At 46.3% G+C, this 27,656-nt stretch overlaps 1 protein-coding gene across 9 annotated transcripts in view; it reads left to right on the forward strand.

Annotated features, from left to right (window-relative positions):
• AFF3 (ALF transcription elongation factor 3) overlaps nt 1-27,656 on the forward strand; it is a 605,847-nt gene that overhangs the window by 562,345 nt on the left and 15,846 nt on the right. For all 9 annotated transcript variants that reach the window (XM_089922650.1, XM_089922649.1, XM_089922648.1 and 6 more), the window contains 6 exons: nt 867-1,946; nt 6,488-6,612; nt 10,215-10,416; nt 13,360-13,481; nt 24,257-24,320; nt 26,856-26,992. In XM_089922650.1, coding sequence (XP_089778776.1) covers nt 867-1,946; nt 6,488-6,612; nt 10,215-10,416; nt 13,360-13,481; nt 24,257-24,320; nt 26,856-26,992 — 1,730 coding nt within the window. The remainder of the gene's footprint in view (nt 1-866; nt 1,947-6,487; nt 6,613-10,214; nt 10,417-13,359; nt 13,482-24,256; nt 24,321-26,855; nt 26,993-27,656) is intronic.

Below are 27,656 nucleotides of genomic sequence, written 5' to 3' on the forward strand. Positions count from 1 at the left end.
AGAAATCAACAACATTTACTCCCTGTAAAAGCATCCGTTCTTAACCTTTGAATAAGACGTAGCTGCCTAGAGATATGAATGAAAGCTATGTCCCTCTCCTCGAAAAATGCGTCTACGTGACATTTCACATTCTGTTACAGGGCATTCACTGACCTGCCCCCACCCAAGTCCCCACCACCGCCCCCACCCACCCAGCCACCCCTGGAGCCCATCTATGGGCCAGAGTTTAAAACCTGAAATGTCCAGGATTTGCTTTAAGGTAGCAAAACTGCTTGCAGGAAAGGTTTCCATTGTCACCTCCTCATCTGAAATATTTCGGGCAAAGTGTGATGGATGCAGGTTGAGGATGGACGAACCAAGTCCAGCCATCAAAGTGCACTGGGCACACACAGGTAGTTCTTTGGGAGTTTAGTTTCCACTCAGTCCCCTTTTCTAATTCCGCCCCCCTCCCCATATTTTAAGTCTCACAAAAAATGAGTGCTTTAACACTCAGGGTCTCCAAACTACACCCCAGTTAACTTTTGTGGACTCTCAAGTTTATGTATGTCTGTATAAATATAAAAATATATACATTGTATAACCCTCAGAAATGTTGGAAAGGGGTCCTAATGAAGCATAGTGCATCCCCTTATTTTCCAAATAGGCCTCCAGCTGCTGCACTGGCATTTCAGTGCCGGGGACCAGGAAGCGGACAGCATCTCTGCATCTTGTGTGCCCACTGATGCTGCACACACCTACAGCTTCCATGTTCCTTGTGTTTCCAGCCCATCCATTGTCTGCCCTAAGTCAAGAGGAAAACAGCCAGGCCCCTTTTAACTGAGCCCATCATAAAAGATATTTGTTTGTTGCTGGTTTTCTGCTTTTAGGCCGAACCAGCGTCCTCTAACAAGTGGCAGCTGGATAAATGGCTAAACAAAGTTAATCCCCACAAGCCTCCTATCCTGATCCAAAATGAAAGCCACGGGCCGGAGGGCAATCAATACTACACCCCGGTGAAGGACGAAGCGCCAGACTGTGGGAAGCTTCCCGACAACGTCTGCCCGACCAGCCTGAGAGACAAGGACATCAAGAGCGCCTGCAAGGAGGAGCAGAGGCCGAGGACCGCGAACAAGGCCCCGGGGAGCAAAGGGGTGAAGCAGAAGTCCCCGCCCGCGGCCGTGGCCGTGGCCGTGACCGCCGCCGCCCCGCCGCCCACGGTGGCCGGTGCGCCCGCCGAGAGCGCGCCTGCGCCTGCCCGGAGGTCCGCGGGCAAGAAACCCACGCGGCGCACCGAGAGGACCTCCGCCGGCGACAATGGCCACCGGCCCGAGGAGCCCGCAGCCGCGGACGCGCTGGGGGCGAGCGCGGGGATCCCCCCGGAGCCCCCCAAGCCCCGGCCCTGCGGCAACAGTAGGACCAGCCACCGCAAGGAGCTGCGCTCGGCCGTAACCGGCGAGAAACGCCGCACGCGGGGGCTGAGCCGGATCGTCCCCAAATCCAAGGAGTTCATCGAGACCGAGTCGTCCTCGTCGTCCTCCTCCGCGGACTCGGACCTGGAGTCGGAGCAAGAGGACTACCCTCTGTCCAAGGCCACTGCCGCCTCCGGGAACGACCCGAGGCTGAAGGAGGCTGCCAGCAGCATCAGCGGTGGCGGCCCACGGGCCCCTGTGGGCTCTATCAACGCCAGGACCACCAGCGACATTGCCAAGGAGCTGGAAGAGCAGTTCTACACATTGGTCCCCTTCGGCCGCAATGAACTTCTCTCCCCGTTGAAGGACAGTGACGAGGTCAGGTCACTCTGGGTCAAAATTGACCTGACCCTCCTGTCCAGGATCCCAGAACACCTGCCCCAGGAGCCGGGGGTCTTGAGCGCTCCCGCGGCCAAGGACACTGAAAGCGCCCCGCCGAACCACGCATCCGATGCGCCCGCAGAAAAGGCTTTGCCAAAATCCAAGAGGAAACGCAAGGTAGGCCTGGAAACCCGAGGGGCTGAGGGCACGGCGGGAGGGAGGGCTCTCCCTGAACTTGTGGGCAGCAGGTCTGCTGGTCTAGAATGTTCCCAGAGCAGGAGTTTTATGTGACTTTCCTCAACAAACGTTCATAGAGCACTTTATGTATGCCAGATACCTTTGTAAGTACTTGACATGTATTAACTTAGTTAAATCCTTAGCACTGCCCAATGAGGGAAGTATCCTTATTATTCCCATGTTATAGATAATTAAGGTCTGTCTCACTGCATGTGGAAGTAGGCGAACGGGAAATCTTCCCTGAGTGTATGTGCAGAGGCAAGCTGGAGGCTGGGCCTGTGAGAAAAAATATGGGTGAACCCCATTCTTTGCTGGAAGGGGTGGGATCGTTCATTGACTTTAGAAGCCAGCAGCCTCAGAGAGTTTAGTAAGGCTGTGACTGGGGTGAGGCGTGAATCCAGAAGTGCATAGTGGGGACCGTGGACGACGGGGCCCTGGGAGGGGACACCAGCCTGGTGCATCAGAGCCAGCGGCTGGCGCTCCCGTGGCATTGATCAGGAGAACTTTGTGGTGGAGATGGGCTGGGAACAGGGCCCTCAGGAGGAGGGACTTTTGAGTAATCAGAGGGTCAGGGATGAGGTGGCGCCAAAGGAGGGAAGCAAGCTGAACAAAGGCGGGTTGAACGAAGTGAGACAGGCAGCTCAAGTACTCGGAGAGCAGGACGTTTGTCAGGAAGCAGACCCAAATGCTCGGCCATTTGGCCGTTTTTGAAGATTTTTGAGCACAGGAATAATTTAATCATAATTTTAAACCAATTTTGAGGATTTTTATTCCCTCCTGTTACTACATCTTCAAAAGTAACTTGGACCACAGTGGAAAACACAATGCGTGACAAGCCAAAGATTGTAGTCATCGTGGATGGTCCCAAATTTAGGAGAAAATCATTCACAATAGTTAACACGTATATATGTCCCCATGAGGGATGCTGTTTTTGTACATATTAAGTCGTTTATAAAGTCCTTACAACTTTATGAAGCAAATATTATCATCATGCCCATTTTACAGATGAGGAAACTGAGGCTCAGAGTGCCTAAAGGGACTTGCCCCAGGTTCACATAGGTGAGAAAGGGCAGAGCCAGGAATGAAGCCTGGGTCTGTGGCTCCAGGGTCTCCCAGTAAGAAGTCAGCATGAGGTTTGTGCAGTATCTTCCCCACAGGGCCCCTGCTCAGAGGGCTCTGTACTTGGAGTTTAATGCTTGCAGTTGCCATCTTGGAATTCTTCATTTTATTTTTGAATTTGTGTGTAGTAAGTGAAGTGCGATGGGACGATGGAGCCTGCGCGGTCCCACCTCCTGCCCATTTCCCAGGACAGGTTCTGCCTGCCCCGTGGCCCCTTTGCACTGCTAGCCCTGTGCAGCATCCCCATCCTCATCCTCATCCTCATCCAGGGGCCAAGGCACAGGCCTAATGAGGGTTGGGGTCAGGATGGGCATCTCCCCGCCCCCAACCCCAGTACTGAGGGGTCCTCCAGGGGAGATGGCAGTCCAATCCGCAAGGGGTTGCCAGTTGGCCTTGGGGAAGGGGAAATGCCTAACTGGACTTCCTCACCCCTTGACCCGTGGGTTCCACAACTGGCTGGCGGGGGAAGCCCTTCACTGGAGGGCTGCGCACAAGCGCCCTGTCGCAGGCCCAGGCCCCCGGTGCTTGGGAGTGTCTACACATGCCCCCCAGGTATCCCCATGCCTCAAGGAGCACAATGTGAAATAGCAAATAACCACAGCGTGACAGGTCAAGAGAGAGACTTTGAAAGACACAATGTTTCCGACTTTAGTACTTTATAATGTTAGTCTTTAGCTGCTTGCTTTTTTTTTTTTTGAGGTATAATATAATGATTTGATATTGGTTTATAAGTATTGCAAAATGATGACCACAGTAAGTCCAGTTAACATCCGTCACTATCCATAGTCACAAATTTCTTTTCCTCCTGGTGAGAACTTTGAAGATCTCCTCTCCTAGCTACTGTCAAATATGCACCACAGTATTATTAACTATAATCACCATGCATGCTGTATATTACATTGCGTCCCCACGACTTATTCATTTTATAACCAGAAATTTGTACCTTTTGACCTCATTCATCCATTTTGTACTCCCCCCAACCCCAGGCAGTCAGCAGTCTGACAGCATAAGCTGGGAGGAGGTTTGGTTTCCGCATGTCAGTGAGGTCGTAAGGTATTTGTCTTTCTCTGTCCGACTTATTTCACTTATCATAATCCCCTCTAGGTCCATCCGTGTTGTTGCAAATGGCAGGCTTCCTTCTTCTGTTGTACGCACATATATGCCGCAGTACCCTTATCCATCTGTCTAGCCGCGGACGTTGGCTTCCTCGTCTTGGCCGTTGTAAATAACGCTGCAGTGAACATGGGGGTGCAGATATGTTTTCAAATGCGTGTTTTCGTTTTCTTTGGATAAGTACCCAGAAGTGGGATTGCTGGATCATGTGGTAGTTCTATTTGAATTTTCTGAGCAACGTCCATCCTGTTTCCACAGTGGCTGCAGCAATTTACCTTCCCACCAACAGTGCACAAGGGTTCCCTTTGGTCCACATCCTCACAGACTTACTAGTTTTAGTTTTTTTGATAATAGCCATCCTGAAAGGTATGAGGTGCTGTCTCGTTGTGGTTTTGATTTGCATTTCCCTGATGATTAGTGATGCTGAGCATCTTTTCATGTACCTGTTGGCCGTCCGTATGACTTCTTTAGAAAATGTCTAATCAGATCCTCTGCCCATTTTTCAACTGGATTTTTTTGTTTGTTTCTTTGCTGTTGAATTGTATGAGTTCTTTATATATTTGGGGTATTAATCCCTTCTCGGATATACGATTTAGAAATATTTTCTCCGGTTCAGTAGGTTGCTTTTTCATTTTGTTGATGGTTCCCTCTGCTGTGCAGAAGCCTTTTAGTTTAATGTAGTCCCACTTGTTTATTTTTTGCTTTTGTTGCCTTTGTTTTTGGTGTTAAATCCAAAAACATCATCACCAAGACTGACATCAAGCATCTTTTCCTGCTTTTGGAACAAGGCTCCCAGCATTTTCATTTTGCACTGAACCCCGCAAATCACGCAGTCAGCCCTGGCCTCCTGGGTGACCTTCCCTTCTGTGGACTTCAGTTTCTTTGTTTGTAAAATGGTGACATCTTTGCAGGGGTGTTGTCAGATTCACATGATATAATGCAGTAATGCAGGTTAGCTCACTACATACCTACCCTCTTTCCTTCTGTTTTCCTCTCATACCCTGCCCTCCCCCTTACTCGTTGGATTGACTTGTCCCTCAGTCCCCAGGTGATTAATTGATTAGTGAGTGAATCAGCCAGTCATCTGGAGATGGATGGATAAATGGACAGGCTGATGGAAAGAGAGAGAGAGAGGTATTTCAGAGATAGAAATTGATAAACATACAGATAGATTGGAAATATATATAGCTGTATAGGTATATGTAGATAGAGAGATGTGCAAAAACATATACATGTATATTCCATAGTATTCTGTATTTAAATAATTCTATTATTCATGGGCTTTTTTATTTTAACTTACAAAACTTCATTTACACTAAGTCTGACACTCAGCTCTCCTCATGAAATCTACTGAATCATCATTAAACTCACACAGAGAAGTGAAAGAACATTTTCACAGCACTCTTTACTCAGTATCTGGGGTGTGAAGCCCTCAGTTTTGGGTGCTGGAGATGGGACACCGCAGACCTGGCTGCCCAGGGTGCAGAGTCTAGCCCTGCCAGAGCCCTGGAAGCCAGAACTGGGGGTTCAGAGCTTCGGCTTGGACCCTCATTGGGGGCACAGTTTCAGCGTGAGCTGCTGGGGTCCTTGCAGTTGAGGCTGTGTAACAACCCCAGCTAGAGAGAGAAGGTCAAAATTTCTCTATCTTTGGTGCCAGAGCTTGTCTCCTGGGAAGCTCTGCTGAGAGCCCTGAATGTGCCTGTACTGTGTTGCTGCGATCTCACCAAAAATGGAATTCGGTTGAGTTCATGTGCATCATACCTAGTGCATGCCTAGGTTAAATGCAATCGTGGAAAACAAGAATCCAGTCAAACTACTGTTTTATAAAAATGTCCTTTGAGGCCATGAATTTCAAAAGAAAGGTCCGAGCTTGTCACTGCCCTTACAACATTAAGCCCAGGATAGGTCGCTATGCCTTGTTTGGGTACCAAGAAATGCCGAAGGGAGGGATGCTGAAGCTCCAGTGGGACTCCAGAACAGGTCTTCTTTGGAGGGTGGAATCTGCCTGTTGGTAAAGAAGTGTTCAGTGGTGATCTTCGTGTCACGCTTTTTCCTCTCAGTAAGCTGACAGATTTCTTCCTTGTTCACGGAGTAGCTGATGGGGAACCCAGGCCAGGGCCAAGAGTGCTGCAGCCTCATTGGTGCTCAGGATGTTGTCCAGAGAAGCCCAGATGAGCTGGTTGGCGATGGGAGCTCGCTGTGATCCCTTGAAATCCAAAGCTGACTGGCTTTTGCTTCTTCCCATGCAGTGTGACAGCGAAGATGACTGCCGGGAGATCAGGAAGGCTCAGGGAGAGAAGGAGAGCTCTTCACGACTCACTGCGTCCGCCAGCAGTACTTTGTCCGCAAACCATTGCAACGTGAACGTCAACAGGTACTCAGGCTCCCAGGAAGGCAGAGGGAGCTGGAGGCGTGTCTGGGTCTGAGAGGCACATGCCTACTGGGGGAGAGTCGGATTTTTGAGTGACTGCTCTGCTCTGGGTCTCCATGTTGCCTACCAAGCCTCTTGGGCTCCTTAATCAATAGAAATTGATAAGAGGCCAGACAAGAAATTCAGACAAGGCTTTACTGGGGCTCATGCTGTAGCACGAGGGAACAAAGACAAGTAACAGATTCCCTTGCACGCTGTCTGATGGGGGGCAAGCTGATTGCTTAAATGGGGTGAGGGTAGGGTGGGGCCAGGGGTCTGATGCCTTCCTAGGGCGGGGCCAGCTGATTCCTTAAATGGGGTGAGGGTAGGGTGGGGCCAGGCTGGAGGGGTGGCTTAGGAGGTCTGCTCACCCCCTTGTTGGCGCTGAGTGCAGGGGACGTGCGCAGTAACCTACTTTTGCTCCTGACACCCTGCATTTTTGCTCCAGACTCCTCAGAAGTGGCAGTTGGGTTTTTGGCCTTTTTGTATCTTGTTCATAATTTGTTCCAACTGCCCTGTGCATGCAGTTATTTTTAGTCCCTTGTAGTTTCTTTGTATTTTGTGGCTCAAGGAGATGTTTGTCCAGGTGCAAGCACTGCAGCAGAGGGTCCCAGGTCCCAGCCTGTCTCATGCAGACTCCTTTCCCTTGGTTTAACCCAAGACTAACCAGTATGCCTGGACGTGTGCTTCTTGTCACAGCTCCAGGTGCGCTGGAAATACTTCTTTATAACAAAAGACCAGTTACTAGTTGCACACAGTCCTGTCCTTTCAAAAACACACCCTCCATTCTGAAAACTTACAAACTGAATAAGCTTATTACACCGATGAAAAATATGAACTTGAGCAGAATCTCCATATGACACACCTAAAGGCGTTGGGTGTAGACTGAATTTGCGGTGACAGACAGGATCTGGGTCTCCAAGGCGAAACAGCCACCCAGTCCCTCCTCTCAAGGGGTTCCAGAGAGACCCACATGGCACTGAATCCCCTCTGTGACAAAGGCTTCCTAGCAAAGCCAGGTCCCAGATATTTATTATAAGTGAGCAGCTTATCGTCAGTCATAGAAGTCCTTTCCATTTAGAAATAGCACAGCTCAGAAACCACTTTATCCTCTGCTAAGACACTCCTCACTCTCCCTGACTGTGTACATAGAATTTTTAAGGGGAGATTAATGTTTCAGCGCAACACATAAAAATGTAAACTGAAAGGTTAGGAGAAGATGTAGAGTAGTACTAAAACCCGGAGAGGAAATTGGAGAGCGGGGGCACCTGAGCACAGGCCCACTGCAGTGTTAGAATCACCTTGGGAAGAAGGGCGAGAGCCCTTCAAGGTCTGAGCGAGAAACAGCAACACACACAAGCTGCCCGAGCCCACAGTCCTCTGGGCCAAGCAGATGGCATCCCAAAATATTGAGGAAATGTGAATGGGGAAAATACGGCTCAAAAATTTCTTTTTTTCTTTTTTTTTTCTTTTTTGCCGTACGCGGGCCTCTCACTGCTGTGGCCTCTCCCGTTGCGGAGCACAGGCTCCGGATGCGCAGGCGCAGTGGCCATGGCTCACGGGCCCAGCCGCTCCGTGGCATGTGGGATCCTCCCGGACCGGGGCACGAACCCGCGTCTCCTGCATCGACAGGCGGACTCTCAACCACTGCGCCGCCAGGGAAGCCCTCAAAAATGTCTTTTTAAATGTGTGATAGAGTTATATATGTGCTTCTTTGTTCATGCCTTAAATAACCTTTCTAGCAGATCTAGTAATGACCATAATTTCTAGTAGTGATGAGTGTAAACCATATTTCAGGATGTCTGCCACAACTGGTAAGGCATGAAAATATCTGTGATTTCCACTGGTGACACAGTCCCAGGTCTTGCTAGTAGTACTCCTGCTAAACCACCACTGTGGTTTCTTGCCTTTGTTCGTAGTTAAAGGAGATGTTCAGTTTCAGTGAGAGGTTAAGGAAAGTGAAGATGCAACTTCTTTCCCATGCAAGTGCGGGGACCCCAGGATAAGAGCTCTTGCTCTAGAGTGTTTGCTGGCAGAGCCTCCTGGCCCTGATGGTTTCACTTATGTTAAGTAAGGACTCAACGCATGTGAAAGTGCTTTGAGTTTTTCTTGGAAAGGTGGCCTGTGTACCTCTGGAATTGTGATTACCACTGTTAAGCTTTACCTGTGTAATAAGACAATCCTTCATATATGGTGATTGCCCATCCCAAAGATGCGATCCCAAGAACGTTTCCAAGTTACTTTGGTCAACCTGAATAGATAAACTTATAATGATGAAGAAATAGTCATATGTTCATGACAATATTTAATGTAATAATTTAGTTTTCTGCAAACATTTAAGATCATGTAGTATGTAAAATAACTGAGACTTAGAAATAAGACTTTTTCACTCACATGTCAAGAAACAGTTATATTCAGACGGTTCATGTCCGTCTTCACCATCAGTGTTTTCATCTTTACTGGCTGAGCCACTTTTGACTCGTCCAAGGCAGTTTTCGAGAACACACCTTCTCACTTCTAAGTTGTTGGATGCACAGTACTTTTTGAACCAGAAAGCTGTCATCAGAAATCCTCTCCCGACACAGATCTGTTTGCATAACATTAAGAACCTTGGCTTCTCGTTTGTTCTAGAGGCCTGTGTTTGTAATTTCTACACTGTGACCACCAACTAAGGAAATTGCTTAAAAATAAAAAGTGACTTTACTGGCTTGTTTGCAGTGATAGTCAACACATGCAATTAAGAAGTCACAACTGCGGGAATAATGACTAAATCTTTGTTAAATGAATTTATTTTAACTGACTCTACCAGGTGACTTCTAGAAGCATCCCAAATTAGCAGTGATTGAGTTTATTTGAGGCTAATGTGTCTTCCCCCAATTTTTGTTTCAACGGAGAGAGCCCTATCTACATAATGTACATTGCAAAGACTCAAATATGACTCCCTTCTCTGGTGGTCTTTGGCGGGGTGTGGGGGGATTTATATTCAGGCATATAGACAATAGTTTGGAAGGTAAAATAAGGAGCTAGGCATCAGAAAATGTCATTTCTAATGACAGTTTTCTATTCTTTGTTTATTCTGATCCATGCCTGGCTACCTAACAATTAGAAGGTGGGTTCATGCTTGGTTATTCTGTGATTCTGTTATTCTCCATATAATAATTAGTACAAGCTCAGGTGTTAGCAAAAGTCCTTTTGGAAGTGGAGATCTCGTGTATAATTTGAGTTTCCCGTTACCTGCTCTTTACACTTGTTAGGAAAACAGTAAGTTGTTTGTCGTGTATTTTGAGATCCTTGGATGAAGAACTTGGGAAATGAAGGTATTATTATGCTTAGTTATTTAACTCCAGATTACTATTTTTTTTCCGGGAGGACGAGTAAAGAAACCATGAACGAAATTTCTTTATTGTTCGTTACGGTCCTAATGCCATAAAATCGTTTCCTGGCATGATAATTCCCAATAAACGTCTTCCTACCAGCAGGTTTTAAGTGGGAGGGTCACATATAAAACATTTACCTTGCCACGCGCTGAGTGTGTGACATTCCATTACTGTGATTTCCGTTTACAGCTTGGCAATCCCAATAAATAAAAATGAAAAAATGCTCCGCTCACCCACCTCACCCCTCTCCGACGCATCTAAACACAAATACCCCGGCGAGGACCTGACTTCCCCCAGCAGATCCAACAGCAATGGTTTGTTCACCTCCGCCTCGTCCAACAAAAAGCATAAGGCTGAGAACCAGCTACAGACCCGTGGTGGAGACCTCACGGTACGTTGATGCTCTTCTGCCCCAGAACAAACAAGAGCGAAAATGAGCACACCCCTCTACTCTGCCTCTAGCCCAGCACAGTCCGAACACAAGCTTTTTTTTTTTTTTTCAACTTGCAACTTCAGGAAAAGCTCCTGCTTTATTATTCCAAATAAATTTTCCCAGGTAAAATAAATGTCCGATAGTTTCTGGTATGTGGGAGGATAATGTCTGTTCAAGTCACAAGGAGGCCTTATTGACAGAAAGCTTGGCTATATAAACAGCACAAGTTGAGAAAAGGTTTAATCTCCAAACGTATGGGACTGGATGACCTAAGATCAGTAACACCCACCTTGCGACATCGCAGGAGGTCGAGGAGGCCCACCTTGGTAAGGGGGCCCCACTGGCGGTCCCTGCCCACATGGCAGCGTAGCACCAGGAAGGTAACCTGGCACGCCTTGGGGATGACCGCCGTACTGACCATGAGGCGGCATTGGGGGTCTCATTCCTCGTTGCTGTGGGATGCCTGGCTGCGGTGGCATCATACCTCCGTTTGGTCCAACGGGTGGATTACCGATGGGAGCCTGTCCTGGTCGAGGAAGATTACATTGATACGTGGTGACCAGTGAGGTCCCGCAAAGCAGCCCTAAAGGCTGGTCTGGGAAGACCTGGCAAAGCAGCTGCTCTTCGCCTGTCGCCCAGGCAGCCGCTGAAGAAACGGAGGAGGCATTTTAAGCCTCTTCTGCTTAGGAACACTCTTTGGAGGACCTCATTTCCCATCCTGAAAAGAATTAGCCCTAACGTAACTCTCCCAGGACAAAGTAAATTGGGAGTTTGGGATCAACCAATCTTTCTGTTGGAAAAGATTTCTTGCCCTGGGGCAGAGCTAAATCCAGGATTGGAGCCCAAGGCCAAAGTTGCAGGGCTCCCCGCTGCCCTCAGTGACCAATGTGGTGACCAGGGTGGGACAGCTGCCACCACTCCTCTTCCAGTGACTTTGTCAAGGGTGATTCCAACACGCTGTATTCCCCTGGGAACCTGGGTTCCCCTCTAGCCTCATAGCTTAGTCACCATGTGACCGTGGGCCGGTTGCTTAATCTCTTGAGCCTGTTTCATTTGCAAAACGGCGGTGTAAGATTTCAATGAGGCAGCACCGCCTGAAGAACCCAACCCCTATGGACGCCTGTGCAGCTAACGCTGCATGCAAGTTCCTCTTCCTGCCACCCTCCATCTAACAGCAGGCGGCCCTGGACCGTGCATCCTCCAGGTACATGATTTAATTCCAAACTCTTCCCCCTGTGCCTCTCAAAACCAGTGGGGCTTTGTGAGGCAGGGAGAAATGAGACTTGGCAATAGGACTCTGCAAAGAAGGTGGTGGGAGGCAGCATGTCATGCTTTATCCCATGAATTAAAGAGGCAAAAAAAGTTGGTAGATGGTCGGGCAAGAGCCTAAATCTTACTGAACATCAGGAAATTAACCGCTTCATGCACCCTCATTTGGGAGCAATTATCTTTGGTTCTAGGATACACGAATCTGAGAAGACCATATTAGAAAAAACAAATACAAAGCTAACGATTCCAATTTTAAACCAAACACAACTTTTCTTTGCCTCTAGATCCTTCAATCACAAGCAACTATGATATGCAGAGAATCGTAAAACAATGATAGACTTTATTGAGGCATTCTTTTCACTGAACGGGCGTTTATCAAGGAAGTATTTATTGTGTCCCAGGCACTTTGCTACATAACAGAGACGCACTGATGATCTAAAGGGTTCAGTCTCTGCCTGCAGGATAGCTTACAGTCTAGCTGGGGAGAGCCACTTAGAGCAGGGCTCACACACATCCGTAATTTACTACCCTGCATGCCAGAAAGGAAATGCCCAGAGTCCTGGAGGCTCTCATAACAAAGAGGCTTGATCTACACGTAAAATCGGTCCATATTTAAAGAAGCATTGATATACACTCCACCTTAATTACTTCAGAGGAATCCATTTGAATCTCCTAACTAAAACAGGGGTGTTTTATTATCCAGATGTCAGCACACAGTAGGTGCTCTCTATAATGTCCCCATCTCCAGGAAAAAGGGTGTTTCCATTTTTCCCCAGATCCAGAGTGTTCCTTCTTAAAACACATCTTAAATAATTTCTAGCGATTCCCTTTGGCTCTCCCTGTTCTTCACAGACAGCTGATGAGAACCAGTCAATTGTGACCTGAATGACCTCTTTTGTGAGGGATGATTATAGCTCAGTGGTTCTGAGAGCTTGGCTCCTGGACCAGCATCACCTGGAACTTGTTAGCAATGCATGTTGTCAGGCTCTTCCCCAGACGTACTGAGTCAGAGATGCTGGCGGTGAGGCCCAGCTGGCTGTGTGTTAACGGTGATTCTGATGCAGTCCATTTGGACAACCATGGGTCTAGCCAACTGGGAAGCGTAGGAGCCTGAATCCTAAGCCCCCAGCCTCCACCCACAATAGCCATCTGAGCTTGGGTGAGTTCAAGATCTGGATCTGCGGGAGTGGGCACACTGAGATTCCTTTTTTTTTTTTTTTTTTGCGGTACGCCGGCCTCTCACTTGTTGTGGCCTCTCCCGTCGCGGAGCACAGGCTCCGGACACAAAGGCTCAGCGGCCATGGCTCACGGGCCCAGCCGCTCCGCGGCATGTGGGATCTTCCCGGACCGGGGCACGAACCCGTGTCCCCTGCATCGGCAGGCGGACTCTCAACCACTGCGCCACCAGGGAAGCCCAAGAGAGTGCCCTTTTGATGTCCCGGGAATGATATTTGACCACGTATGTAAAAGCCTCCAGCTTGAGACCTGTAGTGCAAGTACTTCTTCTTTATTTCAACGAGGAAAGCACCATCAGCTCTAACCTAGAACACAGAACACAAGCGATTCTAACAGGTTGCTCCTTCAGCCAGGTGGCCAGTTTCTCAAATACAGGTGTGTTTGTTTGTTGTTTAGAAAGCAGCTCACAGCAATTCCGAAAACGTTCTCCACAAGTCACGGCCACAGACAGAGCCATGGTCTCCAGGCTCCAACGGCCACAGGGACTGCAAGAGGCAGAAACTCATCTTCGATGACATGTAAGTGTGGACCCTTGGTTGGTACGGTGAGGGCCAGATCAGTGGGAGCAGGGAGATGGTTTAATATGCGTCTGATCCACGGGGTGGCCATTTCTGTCATGTGATCTCATCTGTTAAATGTCACCCTCTCGAAGGGAATTGCAGCTTCACTCCAAGTGTACCCCTGAGTCCTGGGAGACTTCTGAGTGAATAGAACAACCAGGGCTAACAGGGCTGCCTCCAGGATGTCAGAAAACTAAGCTAAGTGGCATCAATGAGTCATATTTCTAAGCCCCTGCGTTTGGGGTTGTGTGCTGCCAGAAGGAGAAGCATTTTTTGTTTTTGTAAATTATAACAGGAAAGAATAATAGCGATTCACTCCTGAAAGCTTTTTTTTTTTTCTCTAAAATGCTGTAGTCTTTATAAAAGTGTAAACAGTTCTTATACAGGAGAAGATATCCTGTCATCCATCTCCCAGTCCTAACACCGAAACCCAAGTATTAGTTCTGTTCCCAGCATGGATTTAAGAGGAGGAGAAACAAAAGAAAAGGAATAAATTAACATCCTGGAATGCTCTGGAGATGCTGAAAATGACAAATGAGAAATGATAAAATGATACTGAAAATTATTTAGGCTCTTGGGGAAAAAATATGTGTCAAGGACAAGCCTGGAAGGCAGCAGGTATGGTTTCAAGAGTTCACCTTGAATCCGCCTTTCAATTTGAGCCGTTCACCAAGCGTGCAGTGTGTGTGTGTTTGAGGCATGCCCTTAAATCCCGGCGTGGAGCAGCGGGCAACAGTGAGAGAACACCCTGCTCTCTGACTGTTGACAGTCTGGCTGAGGGGACAGACTGTAAGCCACGACCCTCACCCAAAGTCAGAAAATAAAATGGTGCTAAATGTCTCTGAGTCCCAGCTTCCTAATCGGAAAAAGTGACTGTCATGACGGGCTCTTCTGAGATCCAGTGAGATGGTCTCTCCTGAGCGTGACCACCTGAGAAGTGAAAGCTCAGCGTGGTGGTGATGACTCTTCCACCCTCATCTCCCTCCCATCCTACTTTCCAATCCTATCTTCACTCAGAGTATAGGCACGATCAGTTGGTTCACCTCCAAGAAGCAAGAATGCCGAGTTAGGGCTTCCCGGGTGGTGCAGTGGTTGAGAGTCCACCTGCCGATGCAGGGGACGCGGGTTCGTGCCCCGGTCCGGGAAGATCCCACATGCCGCGGAGCAGCTGGGCCTGTGAGCCATGGCCGCTGAGCCTGCGCGTCCAGAGCCTGTGCTCCACAACCAGAGAGGCCACAGCAGTGAGAGGCCCGCGTACTGCAAAAAAAAAAAGAATACCGAGTTGTAGCCCTCAAGCCCTGCTTGGACTTCATTAATCTACTTAGGGCACAGACTTTGAGGGTTCAAAGCCAAATCCACATTATTTTGTTTCTTTATTGAACACGTTCCCAGATAATTGGTTTTACCAAAGTGTAAGGGTGGCCCAGGAGGACGTGTGTTTTTCTCCTCTTTCCGTGGCTGCCGCAGCTGCACTCAACCCCAAGCACGCTCTCTCCTGACCCTCAGCACCTCCCCTTCCCCTCCTTGCCTGCTGCCCTGGGCATCAAGGGAGGTGGTAATTAATCCCCAGGGTGGTGGGCGTGTAATGGGAGTACAATCAGGCAGTCAACTCCATATATAATTAGGGTTTGGTGGTGTAAATTGTTCAAGGGAGCTTTAACCGTTTGCAAAAACAGGAGATTAGAATCGTGTTTAATGACAGTGTGGAAATTTGCATTCAGAAGATATAGGAATCTTTTGATTTTCATCTTAATTAAAGATGCTTTTCCTAATATTAAGCAAATTGAAGAAAAAGTAGTTATATGGATGGGTCAGCCTCCATATCGTTTAGGTTGCAACCCAGTTCTTTGAGGAATTAAAAACAATTATACTTATCTTACAAATCAAGTCTTTATAAGAATGGAAACGGGGCTTTAGACATCATTCAAAGCCAACGTGTCATTTTTACCAGTCCCAAAACTGCCCGTATTCATCTCAAGAAGCTTGCAGATGGGAAGGGATGGACTGGGGGTTTGGGGTTAGTAGATGCAAACTATTATGTATAGAATGGATAAACAAGAAGGTCCTACTGTATAGCACAGGGGACTATATTCAGTGTCCTGAGATAAACCATAATGGAAAAGAATATAAATAAGAATGTATATATATATATATGTGTGTGTGTGTATAACTGAGTCACTTTGCTGTACAGCAGAAATTAATACAACATTGTAAATCCACTATACTTCAATAAATTTTTTTTTTTTTTGGGGTACGTGGGCCTCTCACTGTTGTGGCCTTTCCCGTTGCGGAGCACAGGCTCTGGACGCGCAGGCTCAGCGGCCATGGCTCACGGGCCCAGCCACTCCACGGCACGTGGGATCTTCCCGAACCGGGACACGAACCCGTGTCCCCTGCATCGGCAGGCGGACTCTCAACCACTGCGCCACCAGGGAAGCCCAATAAAAAATAAATTTAAAAGGAAAAAGAAAGTTGCAGGTATTATAAAAGATCTGGACTCAGGGAGCAAAAAAAAAGGAGAAGCAGTCATAATCTACAACATGAACAAACACACATGCATTTGACAGTAAGGTACCCAAAGCATCAAATGTATCAAGGACATGGTGTTTAAACACACACATGTATGGGAAATTAAAATGTAAGGAATTTCCCAGTGTATGGACCAGAAAGCTAAGTCTGAAACATCAACAACTAAATGGTCCTACTTCTACCTGCAGTGTCTTGGACTGTCTACAAGAGGAAATGTTTCTCAGTCTGCTGGGACTGCAGCTAATATAATTTTGTCCCTATCTGTATCAACCAAGAGGCTGTTATCATTCGTTCTTCCCATTAGCAATGTGTGTGATTTTTCTGGCTGGCAGCTACAATACAGTGTTTCTCCCTTTATGGATAAAGATACAATAGAATAAAAAAGCACTCTTTCACATCCATCATATATAGAGAGAGACATCTTCCAGTGGCCACATGTCCCAATTGATTTGAAATCCATGACAGTAAGAGAAACATGCAACTCAAACAGCCGCTTAACTGCTGAACTGAGAAAGTCGTGGGTAGATTCTTCAAGCTTGAAAAGCAAAAACAGGCATTGTCTCTTCATTGGAACAATAAAAATATGTCCGTTAAGAGATCACTGGGGGGACTTCCCTGGGGGCACAGTGGTTAAGACTCCACGCTCCCAATGCAGAGGGCCCAGGTTTGATCCCTGGTCAGGGAACTACATCCCACATGCATGCCGTAACTTTGAGTTCACATGCCACAACTGAGGAGCCCACCTGCCACAACTAAGGCGGGTGCAACCAAATAAATAAATAAATTTTTAAAAAATAATAATAATAAAGAGATCACTGGTCTAGGAAGTCACCTAAAAGTATGTAAAGTGTCTCCCAGGTTCAGTTGGTGTGTTCTGAGGTCCAGTGGTAGGAACAAGGGTATATGATTGATTCATTCTCAGTTATTAATTGAGGGAAGATGGAGGCATATGGGTGGCCTCTCCAGGAAGCTTCCCCGGGACCACAACCTTAGCCGCCTCCTGCTACCTCTCTGCTCTGCACCAGCTTCAAGGACCATGACCTGGCTCCTATCATTTTCCTTGACTTCTCCTCACTAGAGGTGTCAACAGGCAGTGACATGACCAAAGAGAGGCCACCAGAAGGAAAGAAAGAACTAGAGAATTAGCAGCGGAATGATTTAGAGTTGATGGAAATCCAGTTATAGCGCTCCAGTGAGTAACAGATGCCATCCTGTCATGTGACTTTTAAAGCCACATCAAGTAGCTTTTTTTAAAAAAGTAAACTCATCCTTTTGTATTACAAATACTCGTTAACGGTTGAATAAACATGAGATTCAGACAAAGGGCCGCCCGATTCCAGTGGGCACTCAAATAACAACCGTTGAATGGCCCCAGCTGAATTAGAATAACATTCCCAGGGGGTAATGCCTGCATCTTTTTTTCTTTCTCTTTCCGTGAATGTAAGGAATCTACTACATGCAAGTCAATTTAAATTCACGGGCTTCCAGGCCCTTTTCCTAGGCCACTTACCCGTTCAGGATGTAGATGGAACTGAACCGAATAATTTGTTTTAAAACTGTGATCCAGGTCAGCCTATCCTGCAGGATCACCCCTGACGTTTAGCCGTGCGCCACTTTCTCTCCTCGAGAGCCCTGATTTTAAGGTGACACTGGTGTAATTACCAAACTTCTGTTTTAAAAAAATCTGTAAGGATTTATGTCCATGAGTGACAGCGCTTGATGCAACTCAAAGCCTAGAAACGGATCTTATTAGTGCAGAGCCGTGAGCTGTAAATTACTTGGTGTCATAATTAGTGACAGGGGAGTTCTTGGCGCTGGAAAATCCAGGGAACAATCGTGTCACGAAGTCCTCAGTACAGACGTCAGAGCAGAGCTGAGTGGTGAAATGCTTGGCCTCTCTTCCCACGTGCCATATTGCTGTGCTGGGGAGCCAGAGAACCCCGGGTGCCAGCCCTGCCCGCTGTTTCCAGAAGGATGTGCTGTCTCCTGCCCACATTTCACCAGGAAGAGTCAGTCATGATCATCACATCCAGCCACGCCAGCAAACGCCCCATCTGTCCCCGTGGCACCAATACCAGGAGCCCAACCACTTAAACCTCCCTACGCCGAGAAAAGACTCCCTCGCCACGCGGTGCTGAAGCCCTGGCCTGGGAGATGTGGCTGGCAGGGCAGGAAGAGGGAGTTGGCATTTGTGATATGATGCTCAGCAGCCTCATAGCTAAAAGCGTTTAAATTTTATAGAGGGTGGAAGATTCCTGTATGTGAAAGGCCAGATGATTGAGTGAGAGGACACCAACTGAAATCCTTGAGTAGGTGATGTTACATCGAGGCAAGGCGCGCCCACGGAGGGCGTGCTGTGGCCGTTCTTCCTCTCCCGAGGGGCTCCCCTTCCCAGTCGCTTCAAAGCTGGACCCCACCTTTCCTGATACACCATTCATGTGCCTTTCTGTTCTTCATATGGAATTTTTTCACTTATGGACCCCTCTCTGCCAGGTTTTTATTTTTTTCTAACCAAAACAGAAAGAAAGGGAAAAAAAGGACTTGGCTGGGGGTGTTGGGAGGGCAGGAGTTGGGGACAAGACCTTTTAGATCTCCCTGATTGAAACCTGAGCTCTCTGATCATTTTAAGGGCTTGTAAAATGATTTTATCTCTTTTGATTAATTTTTATCAGTCGTTTTTCTACAGTTATCATGGTTTATTTTATTTTATGTATTTATCTTTGGCTGCGTTGGGTCTTTGTTGCTGCGTGCGGGCTTCCTCTAGTTGCGGCGAACGGGGGCTACTCTTCCTTGCGGTGCGTGGGCTTCTCATTGCGGTGGCTTCTCTTGTCGCGGAGCATGGGCTCTAGGCACGCGGGCTTCAGTAGTTGTGGCTCGCGGGCTCTAGAGCACAGGCTCAGTAGTTGCGGCGCACGAGCTTAGCTGCTTTGCGGCATGTGGCATCTTCCCGGACCAGGGCTCGAACCCGTGTCCCCTGCATCGGCAGGCGGATTCTTAACCACTGCACCACCAGGGAAGCCCTTTTTTACTTTTTGATTTTATGTTGGAATACAGTTGGTTTACAATGTTGTGTTAGTTTCAGGTGTACAGCAAAGTGATTTAATTATACATATTCATATATCCTTTTTCGGATTCTTTTCCCATATAGGTTATTACAGAGTAATGAGTAGAGTCCCCTGTGCTATATAGTAGGTCCTTATCGATTATATATTGTATATATAGGAGTGTGTATATGTTAATCCCAAGCTCCTAATTTATCCCTGACCCCGCCTTTCCCCTTTGGTAACCATAAGTTTGTTTTCTAAGTCTGTGAGTCTGTTTCTGTTTTGTAAATAAATTCATCACACCCAGAGAAGAACAACAGTCAAACTGATGTGTTTCCATTTCGATAGAAAGTTGCTTATGCTCACGTGACAAAAACCTGCCATTTAGCCTGTGTGTCCTGGAAAGCACACGCCGTTTTCTATGTGTGGCCGAGAGAGGAGTCACCTGCAAGAGCCTGTGGCCTGTAGGAGACACAATGAGTGATTGCTTATGCTTCTGAGAAGCCAGGGACTCGGGGGTCCCAGCCAACATCAAGGGTGTAGAAACAAAAGCTGCGTTTGAACCCTTGCTGCCGAAAGCAGTCTTCCTGCTTCCTTCGGAAAGCACTCATAAAGCCAACGGCAGCACCGGGGTCCCTGGCTGTGCAGTGCCCTCGTCAGCAGCATCCACTTACTCAGTGCGTGAAAAACAATTACCTCACTTCTTACGTGTTCTTCTTGGTAAAGAAAGTACCCCACAGCTTGGGCCACAGTAACACCTCGGGGACTTATTAACTGACAAGCTGACAGGCTATCAGATGACGAATTCATTTGGTGTGCAGTTGCCTAGTTGTCTGATTTGGATTTCAACTTCCCTAAGAAAATGATCCCCACTTCTGCTATGCCAAGGAACCCGTTTGTTCAGACACGTTGAGTTCGCCATCTCTGCCAGTTTTCACAAAACAGGCTGGTTTTGCTGAGGAGGTGCATTTCACAGAGGTAGGAAGCACAGAAAGCAGCCTGCCAGCCTCTCCGTGGGAGAGCGTTCAACTCCATCTCAGCCACAAAGGAGAACAAAGAGCGAGGTTGCTGTAATACGCTGGTGCCAGAAGAAATTTTAGGGTAGCTCAGCCCCCGCCGCTGCTTAGAACTAAGGTGGCTCGTGTGTAGGTGGGGGCATTGAGAGGTGAGGAGGGCACATTCCCTCTGGATCAAGTGCTCCCATTTTTTTTTTTGCTGCCGAGAGCTCTTATAACAAAGATACACGTGGCTCGGCTTTGGCTTTTGGATCACTCAAGCCCAGCTTCTGAAGAGCCCCAGAGACACGGTTAGTTACATGCATGATGCTGAACTGTACTTTTCTTAGGGTTGCTCACGTATCATCAAATACCATCGCTGTGAGAAACGATGTGAAGAACCTTATGATCACAATGAAAAGCAAAACTCTAAGTTTTCCATGTGAAAGAAAAGAAAGAAGATTCAATGAAAAATGAGTTTGAACGCTGCGATCGTTAGATTCATTTTAGTGCCTGTGCCGTGTTATATTTTGTAACTGCCACAATGGTGACAGCAGTTTTACTTTCCTGCTGACTTGAAAGTCACCGTCGGAGTGATGCCTTCATGACAGCACGTGTCCACTGCCTTGCCGGACAATCTGGGTGACATCCCATCATCCCGTTGCCTTTATAATGATCTGATCTAGGAGTGTGGCTCTAGAAATCACCTGAAAGGAAAACAAATGGGCCAATCATCAAGCAATCTTCAGTGACTCAGTGTAATAAGCCCTCCATTAGATGCAAAGATGAGAATTCTTATGTGATCCTAAACAGGCCCTGATAGCACATTTCTTCAGCATCTCAGGTTAATGTTGTAGCTGCTGTGATGTAGTCAGAAAATAGATGTGCTACTTATCCACCTACACCATTGTGAGAGTTCGTGACTCAGCCTCCATCTCAGGTTTAAAGGATACACCTACATGCTGCTGATAAAAACAGCATGGATTAAGGTACCCGTATTAGGAATTAAGTGGCACTGCCACCCCAGGGGTAACTAAGAAGGCTAACAGATGCCTTTGCTTATTACCAAAGTAATTCGTTCGTGAGAACGAAATGCATTTGAAAAAATGATGATCCGTTAGTGACGAGGTCTACAAAAAACAGGGCAAGAGAAAAACGACCAAATTCCTCTACTGGAGTGTGGGACAGATAATGATGTGGAGAATTTCAGGTTGCCATGGAGATGTTCTCTGGCTTATTGCCTTCGAGGCTGCACCCCACCTCTCTCTCTTTGAAACTCAAAATATGAATGCAAGTGGGGGGGGGGGTGTTCATTTCTCTTCTACCATGTACCTAAAACTACAAGGTGGGGAAGATCAAAGAGGTCTACAACAGGGCCCCCGCTGAAAACGGTCCAGCTGCAAAGTTGCATACATGCAGTGACTGTAGCCCAGGACAGCAGAAGGTAATTAAATGCCTGGAAGTGAAGTGTAAACAAGAGGTGGTATCTGAGATCAGGAAAGACATAGCTGATCGTGGACCAAAATTACCGAGAAGGCCTTATGGCCTAAGAATTTGCGGGACAGGTAACATCTGGCTCATCAAAGCACTTAATGAACGAGCAGAGAGGTGAGTGTTCCAGGAAGGACGGAAAGGGTGAGCAGAGCTTCTAAGGCAGCCGTGGCACGTCAGCCAGACAGTGAGGACACCTCTCTGGCTGTGGCTGAGGGACGTGGTGAGTAAGTGGTGCGGTTAGAGGGTTAGGCAGGATGATTGGAGACCTGAACTGCGACTGGAATTCATAGGCCCTGGAGATGGATTTTAGGTCTGTGAGTAGGATGGTGATATAATGAAAGCCACGTTTTACAAACATTGGTCAAGGCTTAAAGCTCAGCATAGATTGGGTGGGTGTGAAACTAGAGGCCAGGAGAGGTGCTGAAAGCCTAGACTTGGTGGATATGGTCATTGGGGAAAGAAAGGGATGTTTACGAGGGAGCATTCATAGCATTTGATAACCGGGGGAGAGATGGATGGAGATGCCTGAACTCTTGTCCTGAACAAATAGGCTCCAGGACCCCATCTGAAGCTCAGGAGTCAGATCTGGGTTTGGGCAGAGGTAGGTCTGGTCTTCTGCTTCGGAGCATTCAGCAAAAGGACAAACGAAAGATATTGCAGAGGATTTTTAAGGCATGAAACTCTTCTGTGTGATACTATAACGGTGGATACGTGTCATTATACACTTCTCAGAACTCACAGAATGTGCAACGCCAAGAGTGAACCCAAATGTAAACTGTGGACTTTCGGTGATGATGATATGTCAGTTTCGGTTTATCGATTGTAACAAATGTGCTGCTCTGGTGGGGATGTTGGTAGTGAGGGAGGTTGTGCACATGCAGAAGCACGAGGTACACAGGAACTTTTCGTACTTTCCACTTCATTTTGCTTGGAGCCTACAACTGCTCAGAAAAATTAAGTCAGTCCATTAAAGAACAAAAAACAAGAACAAAAATAATGTAAATTGCCACAGTCGGCATCAAAGACCCCACAGATAGCCAGTATGTGTTCAAAGGTCAATATGTGGACAGAGAAGAATAAACCATCGTGAAAGTCAACTAAAACGCCATTCAAATGGAAGAAGCGTGAACGTTGAGGAAATAAACTAGAACAGGAAGAGCCGGTCAGAGCAGGGCCTTCCTTTGAAGGAAACCTCAGGCCTTACCCACCAACGAAGACCCATCATGATGAATGAAAGAGTCCAGGCCTGCATGGCAGGAAAAATGGTGAAGGGCTCATGATCGAGAAACAGAGTTTCATTATGCACATTAGGGAAATCCTGCAGCCACGTTCCTCATTTCTTTGTTGGAAAAGTTAAAAATTCCCAGCATGTTACCACAGTACTGACAATATTTTATGCGGAAGAAGAGACAGAAAACCAAGGTCTTTTTCTTGCCTCTGTGATTTGTGACTCAAAATTAAGTATTTGCTTTGATCCTGGTTTGTTTATTTGTTTGATTGATTGATTAAAACCATTCAACTGAGGATTATAGTTTTGGATGGTAATGTCATTGACATGGTATGTGTGATTTTTCTAAGCCTTTTGACCCCTTAGGATAAAAGGACGCTCTGACTCCCTAATACTGCATTGGGGAAAAGACGCCTTAGCCGAAAGAAGGTAGTTCAAAATAAGTGCCTTAAATAGGTTAAACAGTTCATGATTAATATTGCTACTTACATCTTATCTCCCATTCAGGGGGTCCTGGCTTATGGTGTGTGTACATGAATAGGTCAAGTTTACTGAATATATAAAGACCCATAATGCAAAACAAGTTTATGCTGATGGTACCTAGAGTATGTAGATTTAAAAAAATCTGTCCAATGAAGCATTTAAAGTTACTGTCTGATGAGTGCTTTAGTGTAACTTGGGGTCATGTCACACACTCACATCCATCTCTGGATGAATTCCCTTCACCTCCCGGCAGAGTCGGCGCTGGCCAGGGTTATTGTTTTAATAATGCGCATGTCTGGTGTGCATGTTTACCAGCCAGTTAATCAGAACTAGAGAGAATACATGCCATGTTTGCACTGTGACAAGGAAGACATCATTTGACAATTAACTTTATTACAACTGGAATGTAATCATACAGCAGCACCTCTTTTCGTTTTTCATTGCAAAGCTTTAAAATAATTAGATGTAGAGATACAAGCAACTGTGGGTACCATTTATGCATACAAACAACACTGATTTTCATAAGGGTACAGAAATATACTCACCTGTACATATCCACACAATTACTATGAGATACCTTTGCCATCCTTACATTTAAAAGGGATTGTTTTGTGTAAATAACCTGTGAAATAAGATTTTGCACTTGTTTTCTTAACCGTGCAATAAAAAATCTGATTTGCAAATTAGGTACTGGGGATCCGTGTTAAAAATCACTGTAAATGTATGTATTTATTTGCATATATTGAGTGTGTTTTGGATTGCTAACTTAAGAGAAATACAATAGTAGTCTTTTACATATAGGCTATAGTAGTTTGGAAATGCAAAAGGAAAGGAAAATACTTGATTCCGTCTTAAGAAGGGTCTTGAAATTGTGCTTCAAGTGTGAGCAAAGGAAAGAATATCTTCCAAAGATCTTGCACTTGCACAGTAATGACGTTTCATATCACCCTCTCCTCGTAGGCCACGCAGTGCAGATTATTTTATGCAAGAAGCTAAGCGAATGAAGCATAAAGCAGATGCAATGGTAAGACCTTTTCTCTCCAGATCCTTTCCTCCAAATGACGTTTGTACCACAGCTTCATCACTGGGGCAACATAGCTAGGGTCATTATAAAATCTATTACAAGGATGGCTGGGTCTGTTAAAGGCAAAAATGTTTATGTAATCCAGTGCTCATCGCCCAATAAATTATGACCTCAACCAATAATGTCTGACTGGGAGGAAGCCCTGGATAAACTAATATTTCAGTTTAGACCTAACGTTTGAATAGGAACCAGAGGCAGTGGAGTCAGTGGGTGGTAATAGTTTTTTTCCTTAAAAAGAAAACACCCAAGTTTGCATATTTCTCCCTTGTTAGCCTGGCCAACACATGGCTTGGTCCCAGGATCAAATCCCTTTTCAAAAAGACTTGTGTTCTTCATATGTACCTGCCAGAATGAATTTTTCCTATGAATCTGGACAATCCAGAAACTATTTCACTGCACATAAGACCCTGAAGTTGTAGGATTTGATGTTTTCAGAGAGTAACTTTTCTGACTTGGATAATTTATTTGAGAAAGCTTAAAGCCTTCAGGCAAGAGTTCTGGTTTTTTCTAAAAGAAAAGTTTTTTCTAAAAGAAAAACACTTCTGGTTTTTTCTAAAAGAAATCATATGTTGTTCTGTCAGAAGATCTCATCCAAAGGGAGTCTCTCCTATCTAGTAATTCTAGTTCTGCTCCCCTCCAGTGCTCATAAGTGAAATCAGGGCGCTGGAGGTGAATATGGCATTTCAAATGACCTTCAGAGTATTATTCCAGGGTTGAAGATGCCTAAGCCGTAACTGTACCCCGCCTCCCAACGCTACTGATTTTGCCCACCAAGCATGCATTTATATGAAGCTAACTGCCTAGGTCCACTGGTGTACAGAGAAATAACCACAGGGTGTCAGAAAATACAGAAGGGAAATAGGAGGTAGAGTTTCTGTCATCACAGTCACGCAGTCTGATGGAGAGTTCTGGTCACCCGAAGGAACCGATGCATGGTCACATTGAATTTTAAAGCAGAATGAAATTTCCTGCCTGAATCATCCAGTGTTTACCAGGCTTCCTCAGTCAGTGTCATCTTGCCCAACCTGGCCTTTCCCAGCGATACTCTGCTCCAGCCATGTTGGCCCCCTGCTGCCTCTAAGCACACCTGACTCGTGCCAGCTGGCAGGTCTTTGCACCTGCAGAGCCTCACACTCACACTCTCACGCACACCCACACCTTCAGTGTCCTCCCCAAATTCAGCCAGATCATACTGTTCCTTCCCAGTTTCCTCCCCAGCCTCCCTGTAGCCCCATCACTTGCTCCCTTCCTGCCCTCTCTTTGGCATTGGACTCCTTGCTTTGCATTCGGTTAGTTAATCACAGACTACCTTGCACTTTGAGCTATCTCGTGAGTGCACATTTTTTCTCTCCAAATATATGTTCCTGGAAGGAGCTTTTGTGTGTCAAGTACAGACCACACAGAATCAGGTGCTTTAGCAAATACTTATTGAAAGAAATGACTTCCTTAATCTGAAAGCACTGCCAAGAAATATTGCTCTATAGCCTCTTAGGGTTATAAGCTGTTTAAAATTTTGACTTGCTAATGCAGGAGAATTCTGCTCTACATTTCCCTTTCCTGAGGTGTCATGAATAATGAGAGGTTTTTTAAGAGGGAAGACTTAGATCAGTAGTTAAGAGTATCTGTGTAATTCTGTTTTGATTGATGAAGGAATGTTTGAAAACTGCGGAGATGATGCAATTCAAATCTAGAATGTGTCATGATCCACCGAGAGGAAGAATGCATGGAACCATGCATGAACCTGATGTGTACGTTTAGATTTATGAGAACCTAAGAACGTAAAGCTGATTCTTGGTTATCCTCACTGATATGGGTAAAGATTAACATAAATTTAGGGACCTCCTATAATCCCAAAAGGTCTTTTTTAAATTAATTTTCAACGTTGTGTCCTTCAAGCTGAAATCATGCCTTGAGCTCTACCTCCTCTCCCTTTCTCTCCTCACCCTCACGCTTAGGGTGACGTTCTAACTGCTAACGAAACCACTAAAAAATACATACTTAAAGGAAGGCGTGGAGATGTAAATGTCACAAATAGTGTAAAAGATAATAAGGAAGGCCTTAAACCATCAAAGTGAGAGTATACCCCAAAAGTGTGAAAACTATTGCATGGAGTCAGGCCTATGAACGTAGATATATATTTAGCACAGCAGTGAGGACCAAGGAGCAAAGTTGACAAACCATTAGGAGTTGGAAAGAGGGCAACAGAAATTAAAGCAACCGTGAAGTTCTGCACAATTCTGATTGGCAGTTGTGGATTTGGTATAATTCTGTATAACCATGTACTCGCTTACCCTAAACCAGTAGCAATTTGCGAAAATACCTAGAGAAGGTATTACCCTATTTCTCTCTTCTCTCAGCTCCATTCACAGGAGTTTGGAACTTCAAAGTCAGGTTTCTCAAAGTGTATAGATTATGTGACAATGCTGTTTGAAAAACTATTCCTAAGGAAGACACTGTATTAACTCTCTCGATCAGGTGGAAAAGTTTGGAAAGGCTCTGAACTATGCTGAAGCAGCCTTGTCATTCATTGAGTGTGGAAATGCAATGGAGCAGGGCCCAATGGAATCCAAATCTCCTTATACAATGTATTCAGAAACAGTTGAGCTCATCAGGTAAGCGCTGCATTTTCTTGCTTGGGGGCAGGGGTTGGGGGTGGAGGGAAGAATGTATATAAGTGCTGTGGACACAGAAAAGAATGTCAGCCTGCACTGTCAGCTACCAAGAGCCAGTGTTCATCCCCCAAATAAGAGTGGACAATCTTGCAAGACATTTCTGCAGAGGCTGCCTCCTTTGCTCTCTGTGTGAGTGCCGGGGGGTGGCGGCAGCTCCTCTAACCCCACTGGCTGCAGAAAGGAAGCTGAATCTGAGGGAGATGTGAGATGTCTACTTCACCCAGCTGGGAAGTGGCAGAATCTGAATTCACTACATCTCCATACTGCTTTTTTTTTTTTTTTTAACCTGATCCAGATTCATATAATCTAAATCCTAACTTCATCAGTAAATGATTCAGGAGTATTTAATGAAAGGAAAGAAGATTCAAGGGGATTTTAGGAAAGGAAGTCCATCCTAGGAGACCATCTGAAGAGGTGCTGGCGTTGTCCTGGTCTAAGACTTGGACGTGAGCGCCATCCCCCGGCCTGGGTTAAGACCTGTGGTATGCGCAGAAGCAGGTTTTCTGACTGGGGCACAGCAAGGACTTGGGTGGGAGACTCTTTGTCTTCCACGATGGCAACATGGAAAGGCACATCCTTAATGTCTCTTTAATGAACCATTAAG

The sequence above is a fragment of the Delphinapterus leucas genome, chromosome 13 (assembly GCF_059928025.1).
Source record: "Delphinapterus leucas isolate spDelLeu-1000000601 "Yukka" chromosome 13, BTC_Dleu_Yukka2, whole genome shotgun sequence".
NCBI classification, from domain to species: domain Eukaryota; kingdom Metazoa; phylum Chordata; class Mammalia; order Artiodactyla; family Monodontidae; genus Delphinapterus; species Delphinapterus leucas.